Below are 20,669 nucleotides of genomic sequence, written 5' to 3'. Positions count from 1 at the left end.
TACTGGACGGGTATTATCTAAGAATGTTCATAAGAATAATTTCAGCCTAAAATCAGCAGAAAAGTAAGAATATTCAGCCTGGGTCGAAAAAAACAATATTCTTATAAAATAAAAATAGTGTATTTTTCCATTTTTACCTAAATTAAATGCAAATTCACCCATAAACAATCTGTTTTCTGTTCAAACCATACGCCTGTCACGCAACCCGCGAAACCGGGTTGCGTGACAGGCGACGATCTGAGTTTGGTGTAAATAACTGTTAAATTGTCAGTGTCGCATCATCGGTACCAAGCTGGTTCACGGTTGTTGTTGTTGTTGTTGTTTTTTTGCGCTAGAAATATGTCTAAAGGAAATATGGTGATAAGCAATAGTAATTGGACCGAGTGGAGTAATCAGGGAGTAATCAGGCGAGTATTTTTAAAATTGCTTGTACAAAAACTGGGAAAACAGCAAGAAAAAATCCATTTAAATGAGAGTGATTGACGCGCGAAATGGCGTAGGTGTCCAATTACAGGTATTCAATTTGAAGTTGCTCAAATTGGATACCTGCAATTGGACACCCACGTGTTTGCGTGCCGATTACGCGGCAAATAGGCACGCGCAGAACCAATCAAAATCGAGAATTTTATTATAGATACGATTAAAGCCACAAGCCTGCCCGCACCCCTAGGAAGTTGTTTTTTATTCAAAAAGTTAATTAGATGCTTCTTGGAGTTCGTCGGACTATTTCTGCGTATAAAAGAACTTGTCAATGAACTACCCTTTAATTTAGTTTGTTTTTAACTATCTTGAATGAGTCAGTAAAGGCCAAGTAAAAAAAAAAAAATAAAATAAATGTTTCTCGTCCCCGCCCGCTTTATTTTTTTGGGGCCGCCTTTTTTTTATTATTAATTTTGTCTTTGAAAAAGTTGGAACGAAAAAAACGAAACAAAAAACAGCAGACCTTAGTTCAACTAAAAAATTCACAAAGACCTCAATAAAGAAAGAAACAAAGAAACAAAGAAACAGTCAAAACTCGTTGTCATGGCGACTTCACTAGGGGTCAAAGAGACCCTATTTTGACCTTTCGAGGCTAATAACTTAAAAATTACTCAGTGAAAGTTCTTGGTTTTAGAGATTTTTGTTGAACCGACAAAGGAAACACTTTTGCAAAATTTGTAAAACGTCTGTAGGTAGGATTCCGAGCTACATTATTATTTTAAAGATTTAAGGTGGCTCTTAAAATTTCTCTCAACATTATTGCTGTAGCTGCAATAGAATACCAAATACTGGAATGTCTAAACCATAACGAGCCACCTTAAACTTAAGCGTTCACATCATCCAGTCGTTTGATAATTTAAGAAGATTTCAATAAAACAATTATTCCATTCTCTCCTTCCTGTTTGATACGAGATGATTATAACACCTCGTTTCTAACGCCGGATCTTGGAATAATTGTTAATAATTTTCCTCAAAATTATTATCGTAACAACTTGATTGCGAAAAAAAAAAAAAAAAAAAACGGTACAAAAGGGAAACAAGGGTCTAGAAAAATTTTAACTTAAATGAAAGCCCATATGTTCAGGACTTCAAAAAGAGTTGTCATTTGGTGAAGCGCCGCCTTGAATTTTAGCAAAAGGACTTTGAAATCGTCTAAAATCACCGCTTTCGAACACCGACGGCCGCCATCTTGAATGACGTAGGCTATGACATAGCATTAGTCACAGCTGGTTTTGCAATGACTCAGATCTTCGGTGCAAAAGTCTGAAAAGTAATATCTAATAAAGCCCAGAATATTATGGTTCGCTGCCTGGATGCTGGCTGTAGCAACACATACAAAAAATAGGTCACCAAGGGTGACATGAGTCTAATGCCGTATGGCATAGTGATACAGATTGCGCGGTTTTCGTAAGCCGGTTAAAATTGGTTAGAGGTTTGTGTTCGGGAGTTTAATTTAAAATGCTTATAGCAAGCTAGGGGCATCGTGGATGATTATGGATGAAAACGAAACAGTCATAAATGTTATATGCTTCACAAAATGTAAAGTATGAACAGGAGTTGATGTTACTTCTTCCGTATTGTCCGTAAAAGCAGAAACGATTAAACATTTGGACAAGATTGCGTGACGATTTACAAAAAGCATGTTCATTACAACAAGCGTTGAAGAACTTCACATCGTTTTCTTTCAGATTTTTCACCATTTTGATGATGACTCTTGAAACAGATTTTGCAATAAAAGCACTTGAAATAGTGACTGTTACTCCATTGTACTGTAAGCACTTAGTGACAGATTTTCCTAAAAACGGGTGTAAATGCTCACGTCAATATAATGATGACCTTTTGAACGCTGGAAACTAGGCAATTATTATCGAGCTACCATACACAGGAGCGAAGACTGTTTATCATGATGTACAAATTTCGCGAATCATCACTTCCATATCAATGTAACCATTTTATGATTTTTCTAGCTGTAAGAAGAACTTAAGATCTCTGAGTGTCGTAAAAGCATGAAATTCGATTTCAGTGTATGGTAAAGGCCGGGACAGTGTAATACTGCAAAGCGGCCAAACAAACGCATTTTGATTTAGTCGCGTAACTTGATTTACATTTATCCATGTACATCTTTTATTTTTGAAGGTTTTTGTTTGCACTGTAAAGAAAAAATTGGTCAAAATTCGAATGACTTAAATACAAAAACCGAGGTAAAGTTTTCTAATTTTTAAAACAAAATAAATATTTGGTCGCATTGTGTAAATAAACGCGAGTCGCCGTCGAAATATTTTTTCTCAAAGACGTCTTGCTTTTTAAGCAAGACGAACACACAAGTGCTTAACTGAACTGAAAACGAAGATTTATTTTCACAAAAAGCTTACAAATGTCTTAACTGGAAAATTATTTCGTCCTGTTCAAGTGGGGACTCTGTAAAGTGTGGATACGGACGGCGGATGCGGACGGCGGATGGCGGACGGCGGACGACGGACGGCGGACGGCGGATGGCAAAAAAAAAATTCAATAAATAAAATAAAATTCAAAAAAATAAAAAAATAAAAAATAATTAAAATTATTTTTTCTCAAAGGGTTCTTCTGATTGGTTCACAGCGCGGGCAAGGTTCTCCTATCTCTTCCCACAGGCCACGGTAACGCTTTCGTGAGTTTCATTTCGCGGCGAGACGAACGAACCCATGACAGTTTTGCTCTCCAAAATCGATGTAGTTGCTCACAAACCGATTTTTGAAAGGGAAAATAAGCAGTGGAATTGAAGGCCTTGAAGTTCTCCAAAAGGCGAGTATTCATTCTCCATATTGACAAAGTGAAGTTATAGTTTTATGACCGTGGTTTGTCAATCGTTGTTTGTGTATTCGCACTGATTTCACGCCATTGCGGTTAACTGCAAGTCGGCGCTTTACAGACTCGATTTATCCTTTCAAACGCCTTGCTTCTCTGCTACTTTTCTCCAAACTCGAATACTACTTATCGCCATTCAAGAAAATGAGAACAGTCAAATTAATTCTCGGAATATTGTGCCTTGTGCAGGCGACCGAAGTACATAAGCTTATTTCAGCTTCATTCAAGCTTCCCTTTGCAAACTATTTATCAAAACAAAATACTGTGGAAATCAACATTGACGTTTTTGACTCGTTAAATACAAATCCCAGCCTGCAAATAAATATATATACTACCATTTTCATTTTTGGAGCGACCGTGAAAGGCAAACTTTTTTTGCGTTTTCTCACGTGTAAAACATTCAAGTTTGTCTAGACAAACTGTCGCGTTTTACAAGTAAACCATTCAACGTGGGTGTTGGTAAAACGCCGACTCGGGTCGGGGCCGGGGCCGAGGTTGGGGTCAATTTTTTAATTATTTTTTTTTAATTGACTGATTCACTGAAAAATTCACAGAAAAAATATAAAGTTTATATTAGCGTGTGGGTCATTTCGAGTCGAAAAAATCTCGATGATTTGGTAAGTGCAGAATGCAATATGGAACAATTGAAAGTATGATGTTTTATATATGATCGTGTTTATTTGCTTTATTTTACTTTCGGAAAAACTGTTCACAGGCTACTTGTATTCTTTCCCAGGTGTTCCTTACGCTAATCTTTGCAAACATAACACGACACTTTTGTTCGTTTGTAACAAAATACTTTTGTCTTCCTTGAAAATGCGATAACATGAAACTTTTGTTTTTTGTTTGTTTTACGGCGGCATCGATGACATTTGTTTAATTTAATTAAGTTACGGTTTAGACTGCACGAAAGACGATACTCAACAACTAAAGAAACAAATCTAATCAAAAAACATATTTTTCGACAGGTTTGTTAAAACGCAGTACAGCTAGGATATTTGTTTCCTGGTTATCAGGTGTTCACGCCGAAAACCCCGGTGCAAGTTTTTGCATACCTAATAACGAAAGCGCTTTGAAAGTCTCAAAATCTAATTTAATTAATTTGCGGTTTTTACTTGGCGCCAAGAAGTCTGCAGGAAGCCTACCGCAAACATGCAATACAAGCGATGTTCATGATAATTCCAGAAAACAACGTAGACTAATCTGCGCATGCGTTTGGTGTAAATTACGTTGAGTAGTACCACAAGGAGAGCAAAGGTTTTACTGAAACAAATATATACCTTTGAGATCCTCATATAAAAGTAACGTAGATGTGCTCCACGTTTTACTTGGGGGGTATGGTCAGGTGCTCCCACCCCAACCCCCTCCACAGGAATAATTAATTAATTGATATTAATTAATTAATTGACTATTAAAGTTTACACGTTAGCGTACTAGCGGGTTAGCGGACGACAGCCCCAACAAACCATCACAATAGTGCATTCTGCACTAAAAAAGAGCATTTTTTTCACAAATTCGGCACAAATCTTGATCCTTATAAGATCAAGAGTATAAAAGAAGAAATTTGTGGTCTAACAGGCGACAGCTTGGCGGATAGAATTCTCTGCCGACTTCTTTCTGAGCGCTATCTCCTCGCCAAGACAGCATAAACTTTTCTTAGGTTAAAATCTTATTGCCCATGCGTTTGTGTAGCAAGAGAAAATTAATTCAGGTTTATACCGTTAAAATAAAGCCGCCTTTCGTATCCAAAAAAATATTTATAAGGAAGCAGAATTGTTTTGTTTAGACAGCGAAGCTCGCACTAACATGTCTCGCAATCTTTAAGTTTCTAAATTCTGTTATTGTTTTAAATATAAGTGGAGGTATCTAGCCATTTCTCCAATTTGCGTGACCGAAATGCGGAACGACATTTTAATTGAGGTTATGCTGACGAGAAAGTAGCACACCCGCTTTCAGTGTTAGTGCATAGCGGTTACCGTAATGATTCGATTTAGCGCCCTCCTTCCAATAAGCGCCCCCTTCCAAATAAGCGCCCGCCTTCGAATGTGTTTTTGTCAATAAGCGCCCCCATTCTAATAAGCGCCCCCATTCTAATAAGCGCCCCCATTCTTATAATTATAAGCGTTCCTATTGTGGATAACTGCCCCTACTGAAGTCATCGACGTCGAAAAGTGAACTCATGAACATTCACCGTACCGTACATGTATATATTTACTGCTAAAATGAACAATCCTTTTAAAAGTAACTGAACTTTCAACAATTTGTTACTCTTACTGTTTCTGTTATTGTTAGTTATTTTAATTTTTATAAAAGTAAAAGTTTCGAACATTTGGTTGTTTCTCAAAAAATTAAATAAGCGCCCTGTCCCGAATAAGCGCCCTGTCACGAATAAGCGCCCACCCTTGAGGTGCCAAAAGTAAATAAGCGCCCCGGGCGCTAAATCGAATCATTACAAAAAAAACAAACAACACGGATCGAAGTCCGCCAATTACAGCCCACTAGAATGACCTTTTGACCTTGTGGGTGAAACCAACAAGGGTATCCATCGGTGTTAATTGGCTCATTTCAAACAGCACGTCGAAAGATGCTGTCGAAAGATGATGTCGAAAGACGGACGTAAAAAGATAGCTATGCACGTAACATTATAAGCGGGTGTAAAATATTCGATTACAGAGAAGTAAACAACATCTTATCGCTAAACTGTAAAAGTTAAATTTAACCTCTCGCCTGTTAGACCTCAACTAAAATGCTTCTCTTACTCTTGATCTTATAAGGATCAAGATTTGTGCCGAATTTGTGAAGAAAATGCTCCTTTTTTTCAACTCGAAATGACCCACACGCTAACTGATAAACTTTATATTTTTTCTGTGAATTTTTCAGTGAATCAGTCAATTAAAAAAAAAATAATTAAAAAATTGACCCCAACCTCGGCCCCGGCCCCGACCCGAGTCGGCGTTTTACCGACACCCACGTTGAATGGTTTACTTGTAAAACGCGACAGTTTGTCTAGACAAACTTGAATGTTTTACACGTGAGAAAACGCAAAAAAAGTTTGCCTTTCACGGTCGCTCCAAAAATGAAAATGGTAGTATATATATTTATTTGCAGGCTGGGATTTGTATTTAACGAGTCAAAAACGTCAATGTTGATTTCCACAGTATTTTGTTTTGATAAATAGTTTGCAAAGGGAAGCTTGAATGAAGCTGAAATAAGCTTATGTACTTCGGTCGCCTGCACAAGGCACAATATTCCGAGAAATAATTTGACTGTTCTCATTTTCTTGAATGGCGATAAGTAGTATTCGAGTTTGGAGAAAAGTAGCAGAGAAGCAAGGCGTTTGAAAGGATAAATCGAGTCTGTAAAGCGCCGACTTGCAGTTAACCGCAATGGCGTGAAATCAGTGCGAATACACAAACAACGATTGACAAACCACGGTCATAAAACTATAACTTCACTTTGTCAATATGGAGAATGAATACTCGCCTTTTGGAGAACTTCAAGGCCTTCAATTCCACTGCTTATTTTCCCTTTCAAAAATCGGTTTGTGAGCAACTACATCGATTTTGGAGAGCAAAACTGTCATGGGTTCGTTCGTCTCGCCGCGAAATGAAACTCACGAAAGCGTTACCGTGGCCTGTGGGAAGAGATAGGAGAACCTTGCCCGCGCTGTGAACCAATCAGAAGAACCCTTTGAGAAAAAATAATTTTAATTATTTTTTATTTTTTTATTTTTTTGAATTTTATTTTATTTATTGAATTTTTTTTTTTTGCCATCCGCCGTCCGCCGTCCGTCGTCCGCCGTCCGCCATCCGCCGTCCGCATCCGCCGTCCGTATCCGCACTTTACAGAGTCCCGTTCAAGTGTTGAATAATCGTGACTTGAGAAAGAACTTTTAATTATGCGTGGGAACACGTGTCGCTGATTGGCTGTTTTTAATTGAAACTAATCGTGCGTGTCCGTCCGGAGCCCGTTCTTGCAGCTGATCATTGTTTTCTACATTACAGCGAACGATTATCGATCCCGAACCATTCCCTTGGGATTGCTAACAGCTTTTTTCATATAACAAAGAGTCTAATGCGCATGCGCATAGCGCACGCAAGCATTAGACTCAAAAACTTAGGGATGGGTCACCCTTCACAAGTTCCTGAGGGTGAAAAAATCGAAAAAGTGGCACGCCAAGACATAACGAGGGGGTAAAACATAAATGCGGTAAATGACCGAAGCGCGGGAACTGTTTTCTCTTATCCGATCATTTTACACTAATTATAAAATGACAACGAGCAAGATTTTCAAGTACGTAATTTGTTTACATGCACTTTACATTTTAATTTGCATCCTCATGATAAGTAGTGTGCGTTATTTCGAGTTTATAACATTTATTTTTAAGTGGATATGCTAAATTTGTTCCTGAAATAAGCGCCGATTTTCTTCGGAAGCCCGCCCCCCCCCCCCTCCCCCGGTCTGAGAAGGTCCAAAAAAGCCCGGTCTGAATAGGGTTAATTTTGTGTAAAAGAAGGCTGTTTATTGCTGGCTACATAAACCTGCTAGTCGTCTGATGTTGCTCGCGCGATAGGTACCTGTTGTTTGACGCTGCTTCAGTTCAAACTTCGCGATCGCCATTACATTGTTGTCATTAAAAAATGTTTTAATATTAATATTAATGAAATATACGTTACACATCATTATTTTGTTGCTTCATATCATTATGTGACCATTGCCAACTTTTACTCGGTGTTCCATCTTTTTTTAAACACTTGTTTTCACCAAAAGAGCAAAATGTATTTCTAGGCCTGTTTGCTTACTCTGTCATCTATTCCGCAAGCTAAATTCAACTTCTTTTTAATGTTGGTTTATTTTTACCTTACTATATGTTGTTTATTATATTATGCATTGTCATTATATTCATTGTTACTACACTTCGTGTTTGATAATCAATTTCTTGTAGCTCGCTTTGAAAGTCATTTCTATGGATTTATATCATACAAGAAGTTTTTTGTATGATATTAATTTACTTACTACTTATTAACTTTTTGCAGTAAGCGTTGCACATAGTGTATCCGTTGAAATTTTCAATTCACAGCATTGTTCTACTGGAATATGTAAATTCCGTTAAATTGATTTTATTCCTGCAGTGACAATATATTTTTAATTACTTTTCATATATTGTTTACTCTTTCTTTTACAATAATCTAACTCACTATTTGAACTGGGTTTCGATAATGATGTTTAATTGTTAACTTAAAAAAAGGTTTTCTTCTATGTTGTACTTTTAACATATTTAAACATGCCGCTATTGCCCAAGCTTCAAGGGAGTATATGTAACTAAACTTAGTACTCAGTGTGCATTGCATTGGTTATTAATTATAATATGTCGTTTTCATTTGAAAAATTGTAAAAATGGAATATATAATTATCGAGACTTAATTGTCTCGCAACCTTTATCAATAATTAACGAAGTTCTTTGGGAAGACAAGAGCGTCACTATCTATTTAAAAACCTCTCACGCTATTTCGCTTTTCTTTCGTGTAGTTTTAAGGAAGAAAAATAACTACCGATTTTGAAAAAAGGATGGCTTTTGTGATGCGAGAGAAAAATAAGATTCAAAGTGCTGAAATAAGTGCTAGTGAAGGACAGGATGTAAACACGGAATTGAAATCTAACAGAGGCCGCCAAAACGAACCTGAAACCTTGAGGTCCTTTGCCGAAGACACATCCCTACACGGTGCTCGATTTTTGTTTGTTGGAAACGTTTTCAGAAGACTTGTTTGGACATTGGCTGTCATATCATGCTTTGGTTTTTGCATCTATCAAGTTTCTCAAACTATACATGCTTTTGGGCAACGACCCTTTAACACGAAGATAACAAAAAAGATCGCAAAGAAGAACATGAATTTAACATTTCCCGCAGTGACACTTTGCAATTACAACATTCTGAACCGGCGAAGGTACATGGACTCCCAAAAGGCAATGAACGCAAGCAACGAAGATATCGAAAGCAAACTGAACGTTTATGCAAAGATGTTGGCGGGATCGAAGGATGTGTTTAATAACGAGTCAAAAAAACGCCATGAGGAGTTGTTTTGGCGTTTCTATGGCGAAGCTCCTGAAGATATCTATCTTAAAGCCTTTAGTCATCAAATCGAAGAAATGCTCCTACCACGTTCGCTGTTTGATTCTTGCTACATAAACGGCGTAGTTTGTGGGGCTGAGAACTTTACCTCGTTTACAAGTTCGTTATACGGTCAATGTTACACGTTTAACTCCGGACATGATGGTTATCCTGTGATAAATGCCGCTATGGCTGGTCACCTGAACGGATTGAAGCTGTTGCTGAACATCGAAAGAGACAGTTACCTTGATAATCCGTTTTACCCATTTGCTGGGTTTACAGTACTCATACACGATCAAGACACTTTTCCTTACATGGAACAGTTTGGTTTCAATGTTCAGCCAGGCGTTCGTACACTATGCGCCATAAAGAGGAGAGAGGTAATCTGAAAACAAATTTGCTCGATCAAATCATACATTTTATAGAAGTCCGTTTTACTTTTTTTTTAATAATTGTCGTCACTTAGTTTCTAATAGACTTATGAACCTGCAAAACTAAAAACAAATGCTTCTTTTCAAATGCTTCTTTGTGAGAATATTGTACAGTTCAATTTGTCGCCATAAATGGCACTCGAGCTATAATCGCTTTCACCAGGCTTATTGTCCTTATTTAATCCAAGACTCTATCGATTGCAGTACACCTTAGATTTATCTCTTCATAGATAAAGAGCTTGAAGTCGCCCTTCTCAACCGAATGCACTCCAAACAAAAGCCTGGACATGTTCAAGAACACTCGTTATAAGTATTCAAAACCCGCCTGTTTGATGCAGTGCCTGAGCGAGTTCGTAACCAAAAAATGTGGTTGCCGCCCTATAGAATATGAAGGTGAGAGTTGTAAAGCAACTAACATATATAAGTGAGGAAGGGGACAGAATAATCGGATTTAGTTTTCAAATGAGTTTCCAAAAAGTACTTGAGATGCGTCTTTCTTTCTACAGGATTAGAATTCAATTGTTCATCAGGGAATGCTTGTACTAGCTCTCGGTAAAGTTCTGATATTAATATGAAGTAGCAAAAACATTTAAGTAAGCAGCTCTTGCTTTATCAAATTTAAAACACGAGGCACAGCAGAAATGCGAGTTTATTGAACGGCTTCAAAAACCTCTGATGTTGAACTATTTTCATTCTTACACTTATATATTTAGATTTTGGGTTATTTTGGCCAAGAAAATTGGACATAAAATTTAGCCGTGTCTTTATCAGATATAAATACACTCAAAAAACATTTATTTACTTTTAATTTTCTTGATGAATTATGAGTTTTTGAATGATTGTTAGCAAATCCGGAAAATAGCGCGCTCCTAAGAACGAGACCCTGCAATTGTCGCAACCTCAAATGCAGCTAAACTTGTTTTCGAAAACTATGAAGAAAAAAAAAACAGATGCAACAATTTTGTTTAAAAAGGTATTTTAGTCCAAAAGTATTTATTTATTTTTGAAATGTAATCAACACTATTTTCAACAACATTCATCGTTTCAGCTCTAATATATTGAAAAAAAAAACTTTTATTATTTTCCTTGCGCTGGATTTGCTGACATATTGTACACATGTTAGCTCGTACTCAAAAAGAACGACACCCTGAAGTTTGACCGCCCTAACCTAGCGATGGAAAAAAAGGCTGCTTAATCCGAGAATTAAATTGGGTAGTTGCTGTTGTAACTTTATTGTAGTATAAATCTGACGGCGAGATTAAATGCGAAAAATTAACTAATAGTAACTTAATGCCACTTAACAGTAGCTTTACTTACCGAGCTTATATAACTATTCTCTCTTGCTCTTCTCAAAGACCTTTTTCTTGGAATATTTAGCAAGTTATTCCACTAGAGAATGACAACATAATATTATATCTTTATCCATGATTCTTTTTTAGATCTAGAATTTCCACTCTGTGCCCCAAATGATACAGTGCTGTGCATGCTTCCTGCATACAGTAAGTTTTGATTTATTACATATTTTGCTCTCTAACGGGTGAAATTATGGATTATTGGGAAAACGAAGCAATGTTTATTAAACAACCCGCTCGGTAGAAAGTCGGCCTGTTAGTCTGTCGGTTTGTAGATAAGTGAGTTAATAAATGAGCCAGCCAGCCAGTCATCTAGCAAACCAGCCTGTGTAAGCTGGATCGCCCGCCATTCAGTAAGTCTGTCTGTCCGTCCGTCCGTCTGTCTATCCGTAGGTCTCGGCCGTCCGTCCGTCCATCCTGCCGCCGTCTCTCAGTGAATTCATCTGTCCGTCAGTCAGTCCGTCCGTGCCTCTGTCAGTCGGTCGGTCGGTCGGTCGGTCGGTCGGTCGGTCGGTCGGTCGGTGCGCGCGGCGGCGGCGGCGGCGGAGGTTGGTCGGTCGGTCAGTCAGTCAGTCAGTCACTCACTCACTCAGTCAGTCTGTAGGTGGGTCGGTCAGTCACCCAAACCCTTTTACGATTTTGTGTCACATTTAAGTTAATTGTTTGTCAACAATATTTGTGCAATTATTGTTTTATCCGTTTATTTTCACATATTTAGAAGCGTTTGGGGCATCTGAAGAAATGGATGAGTGTGAGGAAAAGTGCACGCAGCCATGCGAACACATCGAGTATGAAACTTCTTTGTCATATGCCGGTCTACAGAGGAATGTTTTCATTCAAAAATTAAATTCATCTGTGAACGTTACAAAGGATTTTCCATTCTACGAACATTTCCTGAAATTGTCAGTTCCGGAGAAGATGGCGTACATAGAGTAAGTATTGGTGTTGAGGAGAAACTTTCTGCGCTTTGGCCTTAATCACCAACACACTTTGGAACATATCTCCATTTTTTGTCTGGGGTGTCTAAGGATAAGGTTTCCTCTCTTGGATGATATGTGAGCCATTCGAAGGATATCCCCTAGCCCGTTGAATTTTTCCCCATAGGTTGTCGGGTTTCCGGTGCTCATCGAGCTAAATGAGAGAAAGCTGATAAAAGGGTAAAGAACACAAGACGGTGAGCCCGGCCAGTGTTCGAAGTCAAAAGCGCTAACCATTCGGTCACCACGCCTCCTTGAAAAGAAGATCTACAATGCTGTCGCGTTCCCAGCACGGCAGACACGGGGTGTAGCGTAATTGGGTTCGCCAGGTCAACCACAGTGAAGTACAGGACGGACAGTAGACTCTTAAACACGTTTATTGGACTTATTCGAGAATCAGGCTAGCCGACTTGTTACAACACTTGCGGTAAAAACTAAAAAGAAAAGCACGATTGTCTAAGCTAAAGAAACGAGCTAAATACAAATTTGACGACAGAAAATACGACAAAAACTAATATAAACTAACGATCGTGACTTACGTCTGATCTTGACTCCGGGGGTGAGAAAACTCCAAGTTGTAAAAAACTCCGAAATACTCCTATAAACTCCTCTTTACTCCAGGGACAACTCCTTAAAACTGAAATGTTCGCGTGGAAAAAGACCTAATATACTTCTATGACGTAAAGGAAACTAAATTGAAACAACTCTTTGTGCGGCTAGCCAAAAAAGGATAATTTAAAATCACGCAATCAAAACGAAACAAAGCTACATTTTAAGAAAACAAAAAGGTTATTAAATGTTTCTAAGCGTTCTTTGTACAGCAACGTGACAAATGCTGAAACTTTCAGTAGCTGTTCTTTTATTCCTTGCGGAAATTTTGATATGTCAGCCATGTGTCCATGATGTTTGACGTTGCCATGATCGTCTGGCCAAGATCTTTTCGAGTTTTTTTGAAGCAAATTTCTACGATTTGTTCAATTTTACATTCTACAAGCATTCCGGTTGATTTTGCATCAATTTTCGTTATCTTCTGACTTTTTAAGAAATAGGTGAATTTAAAGATGGCAGATCCAAGATGGCGGCTCTAATTATGTCATTGACGTCATTTGATGTCACAGCCAATAAAAAATATGTCAGCTTATAAACTAAGCTAAGGGGTTTCTACTCAGAGCAAAAAAAAAAATTAACTGCGCCTTAATAGAACGAAAACCCTGGGCAGGGGTTTCATCCCCCCTTCCCCCTGTACCACGACGGAGATATTAAATTTCCTTGTACATCCGAGGGTTATTTAGGTCTGCTCTGGGACAACAAATGAGCAATAATTGGAACATTTATGGATTGGAGTTGAATAGACTTGCGCGAAACGCAATCTTTTCTCGGAATTTGTGGTTTATACTTATTTATATCAAAACATTCTGCCTTTAATTTATCGTTTTTTCTTTACAGTGACAACATAATTTCTTTGGACATCTATTTCCAAGATATGAGCTATGATGAGATTAAACAAACTCCGGTTTTCGAGGGGTGGACTTTGATAGGTAGGTCGAGTTTGTGGGATCGATTAAAATACGTCTACTTTACATAAAAGAGGAAGAAGTATGTAACTAAGAAGTACGAGTGGGTAATAAGCAAAATAAAACTGATAAAGTGCTTTATAAAAAAGTGTTTTTTTTGTTGGCATGGTACGAATAGCTAAAGGAAGGTCATTTAAATGGTACCATTCAAAAAGAGTGGGGCAAAATTCCCTTATATTTCTTTCTGTAATATTTCCTTTCCAGCCTTGGAGCCAAGGTGTTGCTTTTAATGTTTCGAAATTGGCCTGTTTATCCCCATATATGGACTTTTTAATTTATGATCATGAACGAATTCGAAAAAGCATAATGTATCATTTATTAATCCTTTTGATTTTTTTTTTTCAGCAAATTTGGGAGGAAACTTTGGTCTCTTTCTCGGAATGAGCATCCTGACAATTCTCGAATTTGTCGAGTTCGCCATCAGGAAAATATTCTTTTTAGTTTGCAAACAATAAGAAGCTTGAAAAAGAGAATATAGAAAGTAGCATTATTAGCAACATTTATTATTGCAAACGGGTAGTTCTGTATTTATTTGTCTTTCTTTTTTTGGCGAGTCCACAAATAGGCAATAAAGCCTGAAGCGGTGTTAGTGGACACGGCTTGAAGAGCACCATGAACATGGCGCATTTCCATCAGAGCTTCGAGTGGTAAACATATATGTGAGCTAGCTGTTAGCGTGGAAACATGGATACATTTTGCACACGTTAACATTATTGCTAAATTAAAGTGGCTTTTCGTTTCCATGATAGCAGGTTTTTTGACCTACTGCTGTTCACAGATATACGAGAGTTTTCTGGGTTAGCTTTTGGGTTTAAATAATATTTTGTTAACGTTCCTTTCACTACAGCATTGCTATAATTTTTAAACATTTTTAAATATTTTTAAATTTTGAGTTAAAAATATAAATGTAGCATATTTTGAAATTGAGAGGTTATTGCAATAATTGTAATTGACGTGCGATGACCTCTAAATCGACAAAAAATATTGATATTATATCTCTTTTGGAAATAAGGAGGAGAAGTTTCCGTTTCCCTTCCCGAGGCTCGCGGAGTCTATTAAATAAAGTCCAGCTAAATTAGTTGGTCGCACTTGTTATAGTCCTTAGATATAATAATTATAGCCTAGTATATTACTATAATATATTACATGTATCGCTTTTTGCACTGAATCATATATCAGAAACTGTTGGGGCTGTCAGTAATAAAGCACTGGGAGATAACGATGCTTTTTCCTTATTATTTAAGATTGATTATTGTAATGCCTATTTCACTGATACAATTTGAATGAATTTTAATAAATCTTAAGTTTAACTACAGGGAGACTGTATTGTAGAGGCTCTCTGGGTTTCTTTAGTCTTCCTTTCAAAGTTATTGTATTGTAACAATTACTGTATGTACTGTATAACGTAATGGGAAAAACATTCTTTCATTTATAATTAATTGTGTTTAATAGCGGAGCTCCTCAGCGCGCGCCAGCGCGCGGAGCGGAGCACCATGGGTAATGCGGGTACGAGAGAATTTTTGTAAACCCAGGAGGCCGAAAAAATTTGGTGCGTACGCCCGACCGCGCGCGCGTACAGACTCTCGGGGAGGGGGAGGGGAGTCCCAAGGCAACCCAAGCAGAGGGGGGAGGGGGAGACAATCTTCTGCCTCCTTCGTTAACCAGAAATGAGTGAGGTAATCGACTAAGATCTTTGATATTGGACATCCATTTTATGGTCAATTGACAGCTGTCAAAACAACATATCCGCTGACCAGTATCACATGACCATATCGCGGGCTCAGGTTTAGAACTAGTCAAGGACGCGTGTTTTTTTGAAGTTGACCGCTGACCAAGTGATAGCATTGCTATTGGTCCGCGGGCGCAAGTACTTTTCCATGGTCAGTCCATTTAGATTTACATGAAGGACAAAGTGAACAACCCGGTCAGTTTGAAAGCTGAACGAAGCACAAGGAGAAACCGAGCAGGAAAAAGAAATGTCTACGTAAATATTTCTCGGTCTACCCCGTCTAAAGGCTTTACACATCATGGAAGTTATGGCAAACGATAAGGGCTTACGGGGAGATCCGAAAAAATGGCACAGGTGGAGAGCGAGCGAGTTTCTACCGTTTCGGCGGCTGACCAGCTCTAGTAATTGAGCTAAACGCAATTAACTGAAGTGAAGGAAAAAAGAAGTGTCAATAGCTACACGGATGGAAAAGGCTGAAATAGACCTTCGCAGATAATTCAAAGGTCGGTGGTGCTGGAGTAAGTTATAATTTATAGCTTACACATATCATGTACTACGCGGTTGGATAATAATACGAAAAACTGCGGCCGCTTCGCCTCCGATTAATTCATGAGCTGGTTGAAAGCTTTGCCCTGCTGAATTGCTGTGAATTGACAAGCATTCTCCGACTTCAAATATGAGGTAACAAACTTTGACTTTACTGAATACACTAAGTCCATGTTTTTTGTGAAAATCTGTAATTATATGCTTACACATGTACTACGCGGTTGGATAATACGAAAAACTGCGGCCGCTTCGCCTCCGATTAATTCATGAGCTGTTAATGACTTAATGTTTTTATTTAAACTCCCAGCTAAACTTAGTGTTTTAGTTTTTTTAATTCATCTATTTATTCTTATTTACTCGCTGTTGGAATTCGTTTGAACGAACTATTTTAGGGTCGTGGACGAATACGCTAAGAGATCGTTACGTTGCGAATTTCTTGCGTTGACACGTTTTTACCACACCTTAGCAGAAACAAAAAAAAAACTCAGTTTATTTCCACATAAAACTATCTTAGTTAATTATTTTGAGTAATTTTATAAAACACAATTGTTCGCTCTACTTGTAATTCATGCCATTTTAGACACTGTATGCAGCTGTGTATGCAAACTTACATTGACTATCACCATGACAGTGTTGAATGTGTATCTTTGCAATGGCAATGTTTTTTCTATACAAGTAAGTTAACAAGAAATCTCCAAGTAGAAAAGCTAAATATCCCATTGTAGGAAGGAAGGGTCACTACACTGAGTGTATAAACGAAAGAGGCTAATATTATTATATTTGATGAGATCCATTAAATAAGACAGAATTTTTTATAAATTCTTTTTATAAACAGGGCCATTAATTAGAGCTAGTGTGGTGGTTTTTAATAGATTATTATGTCAATCCTTCTTTTAGGTAGTGTTATATTCTGCCATTAAGCCGCAATGAATGAACAATACCTACTGGCTACAGTCAAGTTTTGTTGAACTTGGTATAGAATGCTCTGTGCAAAGTGGACAACAGCAAAGTAAATCAGGTATCTAGTTTATATTAGTTATAATTGAAATATGTTTTTATTCAGTTTCGTTCTTTTTTTACCCATCTGCTTTAATCTGCATTTGGTTGCTGCTGATCTTCTTACTTTGTGAAATATTTGCATTCATTATTCAACTCCTCAATGGAGGTTGCCTATTCACCGAGTTAGGATTTCAAATTGGATTTCGAGTTAGGATTTTGAGTTGGATTTACGAGTTCGATTTTCCAGTTGGATTTCTAGTTGGATTTCGAGTTAAGATTTCGAGTTGGATTTCAAGTTAGGATTTCGAGTTGGATTTTCGAGTTGGATTTTCGAGTTGGATTTTGGAGTTGGATTTCGAGTTAGATTTCGAGTTAGGATTTCGAGTTGGATTTTCAAGTTGCTTACCGTACTAAGCACTCCGGTTAGCCTACTATACACGCCAGTTAGCTTACTATGCACTCTGGTTAGCCTACTACACACTCCTGTTAGCCTACTATTCACTTTGGTTAGCCTACTATGCACTCCAGTTAGCCTGTTTATGGTTAGCTTTCAATAATTGTAATGGGTTTTGCTTTGTCAAAAAAAATCCAACTCGAAATCCTAACTCGAAAATCCAACTCGAAATCCTAACTCGAAAATCCAACTCGAAAATCCAACTCGAAATCCTTACTCGAAATCCAACTGGAAAATCCAACTAGTAATCCTAACTCAAAAATCCAACTCGAAAATCCAACTTGTAATCCTAACTCAAAAAAAATCCAACTCGAAAATCCAACTCAAAAATCCAACTTGAAATCCTAACTCGAAATCCTAACTCGGGAGTTAGTTTGTCTCTCTTCAATGACATTCAAAACAACTACAATGTATTAGTAGACAATTTAAATAATTAATATTTCACTAAAAGTATGTTTTCATGAAATGCCTAGATCTTGTACCAGAAAATATCTATACCCTATCCTCACTGTGGAAGGTTAAATGGTTTGAATGTCACCTCCCCTCACAAACTCCTCACAAATTCCAATGTGTGGTTATGGCAGAAATCCATGGCCAGCTCATCCTCAGTGTATGAACCAGTGAAACAAGGCATCAAAGAGCCTCAAAACAACATGGAGCAGGAAAACAATAGCTTCAAAACAGACATTTTTCACAGGTTCTTATACCAAGGAAAACCCAAATATTCAGATCCATCCCATGTAAGGTCAATGGAAGTTCCAAAAGGGCTAGCGGGAGGGGGAGGGGGGTTGATTAAAGGCCAAACCTTTTAATTACCGGTAAGAGGGGGTGTTAGGGTTTGCAGTGATGCTTTGAGTTTATTAAAATATTTAGTTGACTTTGCAGTTATCAGTAAAAAAAATAGTCTGTGCTGATCCATCTCTGTTAAATATCTAATGGATCCTTTTGCATCCAGTGGTTTGGCTTCAGTTAAACAAGCTCAAGTTAAGTGTTTTGTTTTATAAATTATTGATATTGATGACAATTAATCAATTTTAATTTAATATGTGGCATTTGACTTTTTTCAGGGTTAACATGAGTTGCAGAGTTTGCAGTGCCACAGACACAAAAACAGACAAGGACAAGGACATAAATAGAAAACAGGAAAGATTAAATCCAGCTCGATGTTTGGGTGTCGTCATGATGCTATTTTTAAGAGACTAGTAAATTACATGTAAATTAAAATCAAGAAAAGCTGCAAATAAGCAAAATTTAGATTTTAAATGTTAACCTATTTACAGTGTACTTCAGAAAACGACTTCTTGATTGACCTGTCACTTTCACATCTTGTTAGATGTAACAAGGGCATTATGAAGTGATCTTTTCAAAAATATGCAGCGAAAACAGTAACAGCAGAAATGGTGGTAGTTTAAAATTGCTATTTTCAATGTTTTGACTGGTAAGAAACCACATGTGACCAAGCTAAAATCTGTTTGGCAAGTTAACATGACCTGCAAGTGTCCAAATGTTTTGAGCCCTCAACTACACAGGACTTACATGTAGTTGTCTAATTATATGATAAGATCTTTGGTTGACTTTGGGGGAGGTAGTGGAGTTACAAAGCAATGTAATTATTTGAATTTGGATTAGTTATGCTGAAACTGGTGGTACTGTAATTCTAAAGTATAGGTGAGTTTAAAACCGTTATTGCAAGCAATATACATTACCAATTTCATTCTTATGTATTGTATGCTGTGTACAATTTATAAGAACAGCTATATTTTTAAAATAAGTGAAATATTCTAAAGCCAGATAAAATTTGCAGTATCCATAAGGTACCATGTAGCAACCAAATTGTGACTCACTTGCTTACTTTGTGAACTCCATGACAAATGGGCAACATGACTCCATAAAGATGTGGACAATAATACAAACAAATTTTTAAAAGAGTAGTCAAAGTATTGATGTTATATTTTTTCTTGCATAGTTTTATACACAAGCAGACATGATTCTATTTTTTTTCTGGGTAATCAAATAACAAAACTGAGTTTGAGACTCACAAACAATATTCTAGCTTCCCAGAATTTTTGCTTTTTTTCTGTAAGTGAAGTGAAACCCCTTAAGAGGAAGGGGAGTCAAAAGACATGTAAAAGTGAACAAGGTGCTATCTTCTTCTTTTCTTTTTTTTTTTTTTTTTTTGGGGGGGGGGGGGTTGGGGATGGGGTGACCCTGTTCGGTGGAATGACAGAATGTCACTTCTTTGTTTCCGGAGTTAGGTTCACCCCTGTTTGCTCGCGGTTAGCTTTATTCATCTGGTTTGCTTGCGGTTAGCTTTCACTCTAGTTTGCTTGTGGTTAGCTTTCACTCCGGTTTGCTTGGAGTTAGCTTGGTTTGGGCAACATGCTGTAAACCATTAGCTATAACCTCTGCCATTTCCATTCAAAATTAAAATATAGGCAAATAGTGAAAATGAAAATGAATAAATGAGTGAATGAAAAAAATTAAAATCAGCCTTATTATAAATGTAGATGTTTGTTATTTCCTTTATACTCTAAATGTAAAGTGATTTTTTCTTTCTTTTAAAGCTGGTAAAGCAACAACAAAAATGCCTAATTTGCCATGTGATATGCCTATCTACCCCGACATGCAGCCCTACTCCTCCCTCCTTTTTTCTACATGAAGGTAACATAATTGCCCGTTTTGCAACATAATTTCCCATCCAGACTTCTTTATGATAATGCTTTCGGTGGAATTATAACATTTTGATTGATTTTGTTTGTTCTCTTATTTGGTGTTGCTGAACACGGTACCCGGAGGGGGGGATGGTACTCCCATATAAGAGCTATACGGGTATGTGCCGCTCAACATGGTATGCTTTTTGTCTCTCTGACTCTGAAACAGGGTATACAAATCACCCTTTTGACTCTGGAACAGGGTTGATTGTTTTCCCAGAATCCTGATTAAACACTATCAAGTATATAGCTATGAAACTCCGCTCCTTTCATCGCTTTATCTCCAAGCCACAGACGAAGTCAAGTGAGAGCTTTGTGATGTACGGTAGTGTTTTTATATCTATCTTCATATATTTCCATTGTGGATATTGCTGGAACAGGGTACCTACTTTGCAGTGTTTGTCTGGAACAGGGTCGCAAATTGAACCTTTTGCCTCTGGAACAGGTCCAGAGTCTCAGCAAC

General features: G+C 37.5%; 1 protein-coding gene and 1 long non-coding RNA gene across 2 annotated transcripts; both read left to right on the top strand.

The window, feature by feature from the left end:
- Positions 1–8,827: 8,827 nt before the first annotated feature.
- Positions 8,828–15,212, top strand: LOC144641764 (acid-sensing ion channel 2-like). Its single transcript, XM_078500789.1, has 6 exons — positions 8,828–9,813; positions 10,095–10,257; positions 11,304–11,363; positions 11,935–12,148; positions 13,640–13,731; positions 14,113–15,212. The coding sequence occupies exons 1-6, from the start codon at positions 8,893–8,895 to the stop codon at positions 14,220–14,222; spliced, it is 1,560 nt and encodes a 519-aa protein (XP_078356915.1). The 5' UTR covers positions 8,828–8,892; the 3' UTR covers positions 14,223–15,212.
- Positions 15,213–15,559: 347 nt separating this feature from the next.
- Positions 15,560–19,426, top strand: LOC144642873 (uncharacterized). Its single transcript, XR_013568809.1, has 3 exons — positions 15,560–16,177; positions 16,940–17,060; positions 18,563–19,426. It is a non-coding gene; the product is annotated as an uncharacterized LOC144642873 (long non-coding RNA).
- The last annotated feature ends 1,243 nt before the right edge of the window (positions 19,427–20,669 follow it).

The sequence above is a fragment of the Oculina patagonica genome, chromosome 2 (assembly GCF_052425735.1).
Source record: "Oculina patagonica isolate OP01 chromosome 2, crgOcupat, whole genome shotgun sequence".
In the NCBI taxonomy this organism is placed as follows: Eukaryota; Metazoa; Cnidaria; class Anthozoa; order Scleractinia; family Oculinidae; genus Oculina; species Oculina patagonica.
The sequence above is the reverse complement of the archived record's forward strand: the minus strand, read 5'-3'. Positions and strand labels throughout refer to the sequence as shown.

Coding starts and splice junctions, on each gene's coding strand:
- LOC144641764 (XM_078500789.1), top strand. CDS start 8,893: ATGGCTTTTGTGATGCGAGAGAAAAATAAGATTCAAAGTGCTGAAATA. Junction 10,258..11,303: donor CCGCCCTATAGAATATGAAG/GTGAGAGTTGTA, acceptor ATTCTTTTTTAG/ATCTAGAATTTCCACTCTGT. Junction 11,364..11,934: donor GTGCATGCTTCCTGCATACA/GTAAGTTTTGAT, acceptor TCACATATTTAG/AAGCGTTTGGGGCATCTGAA.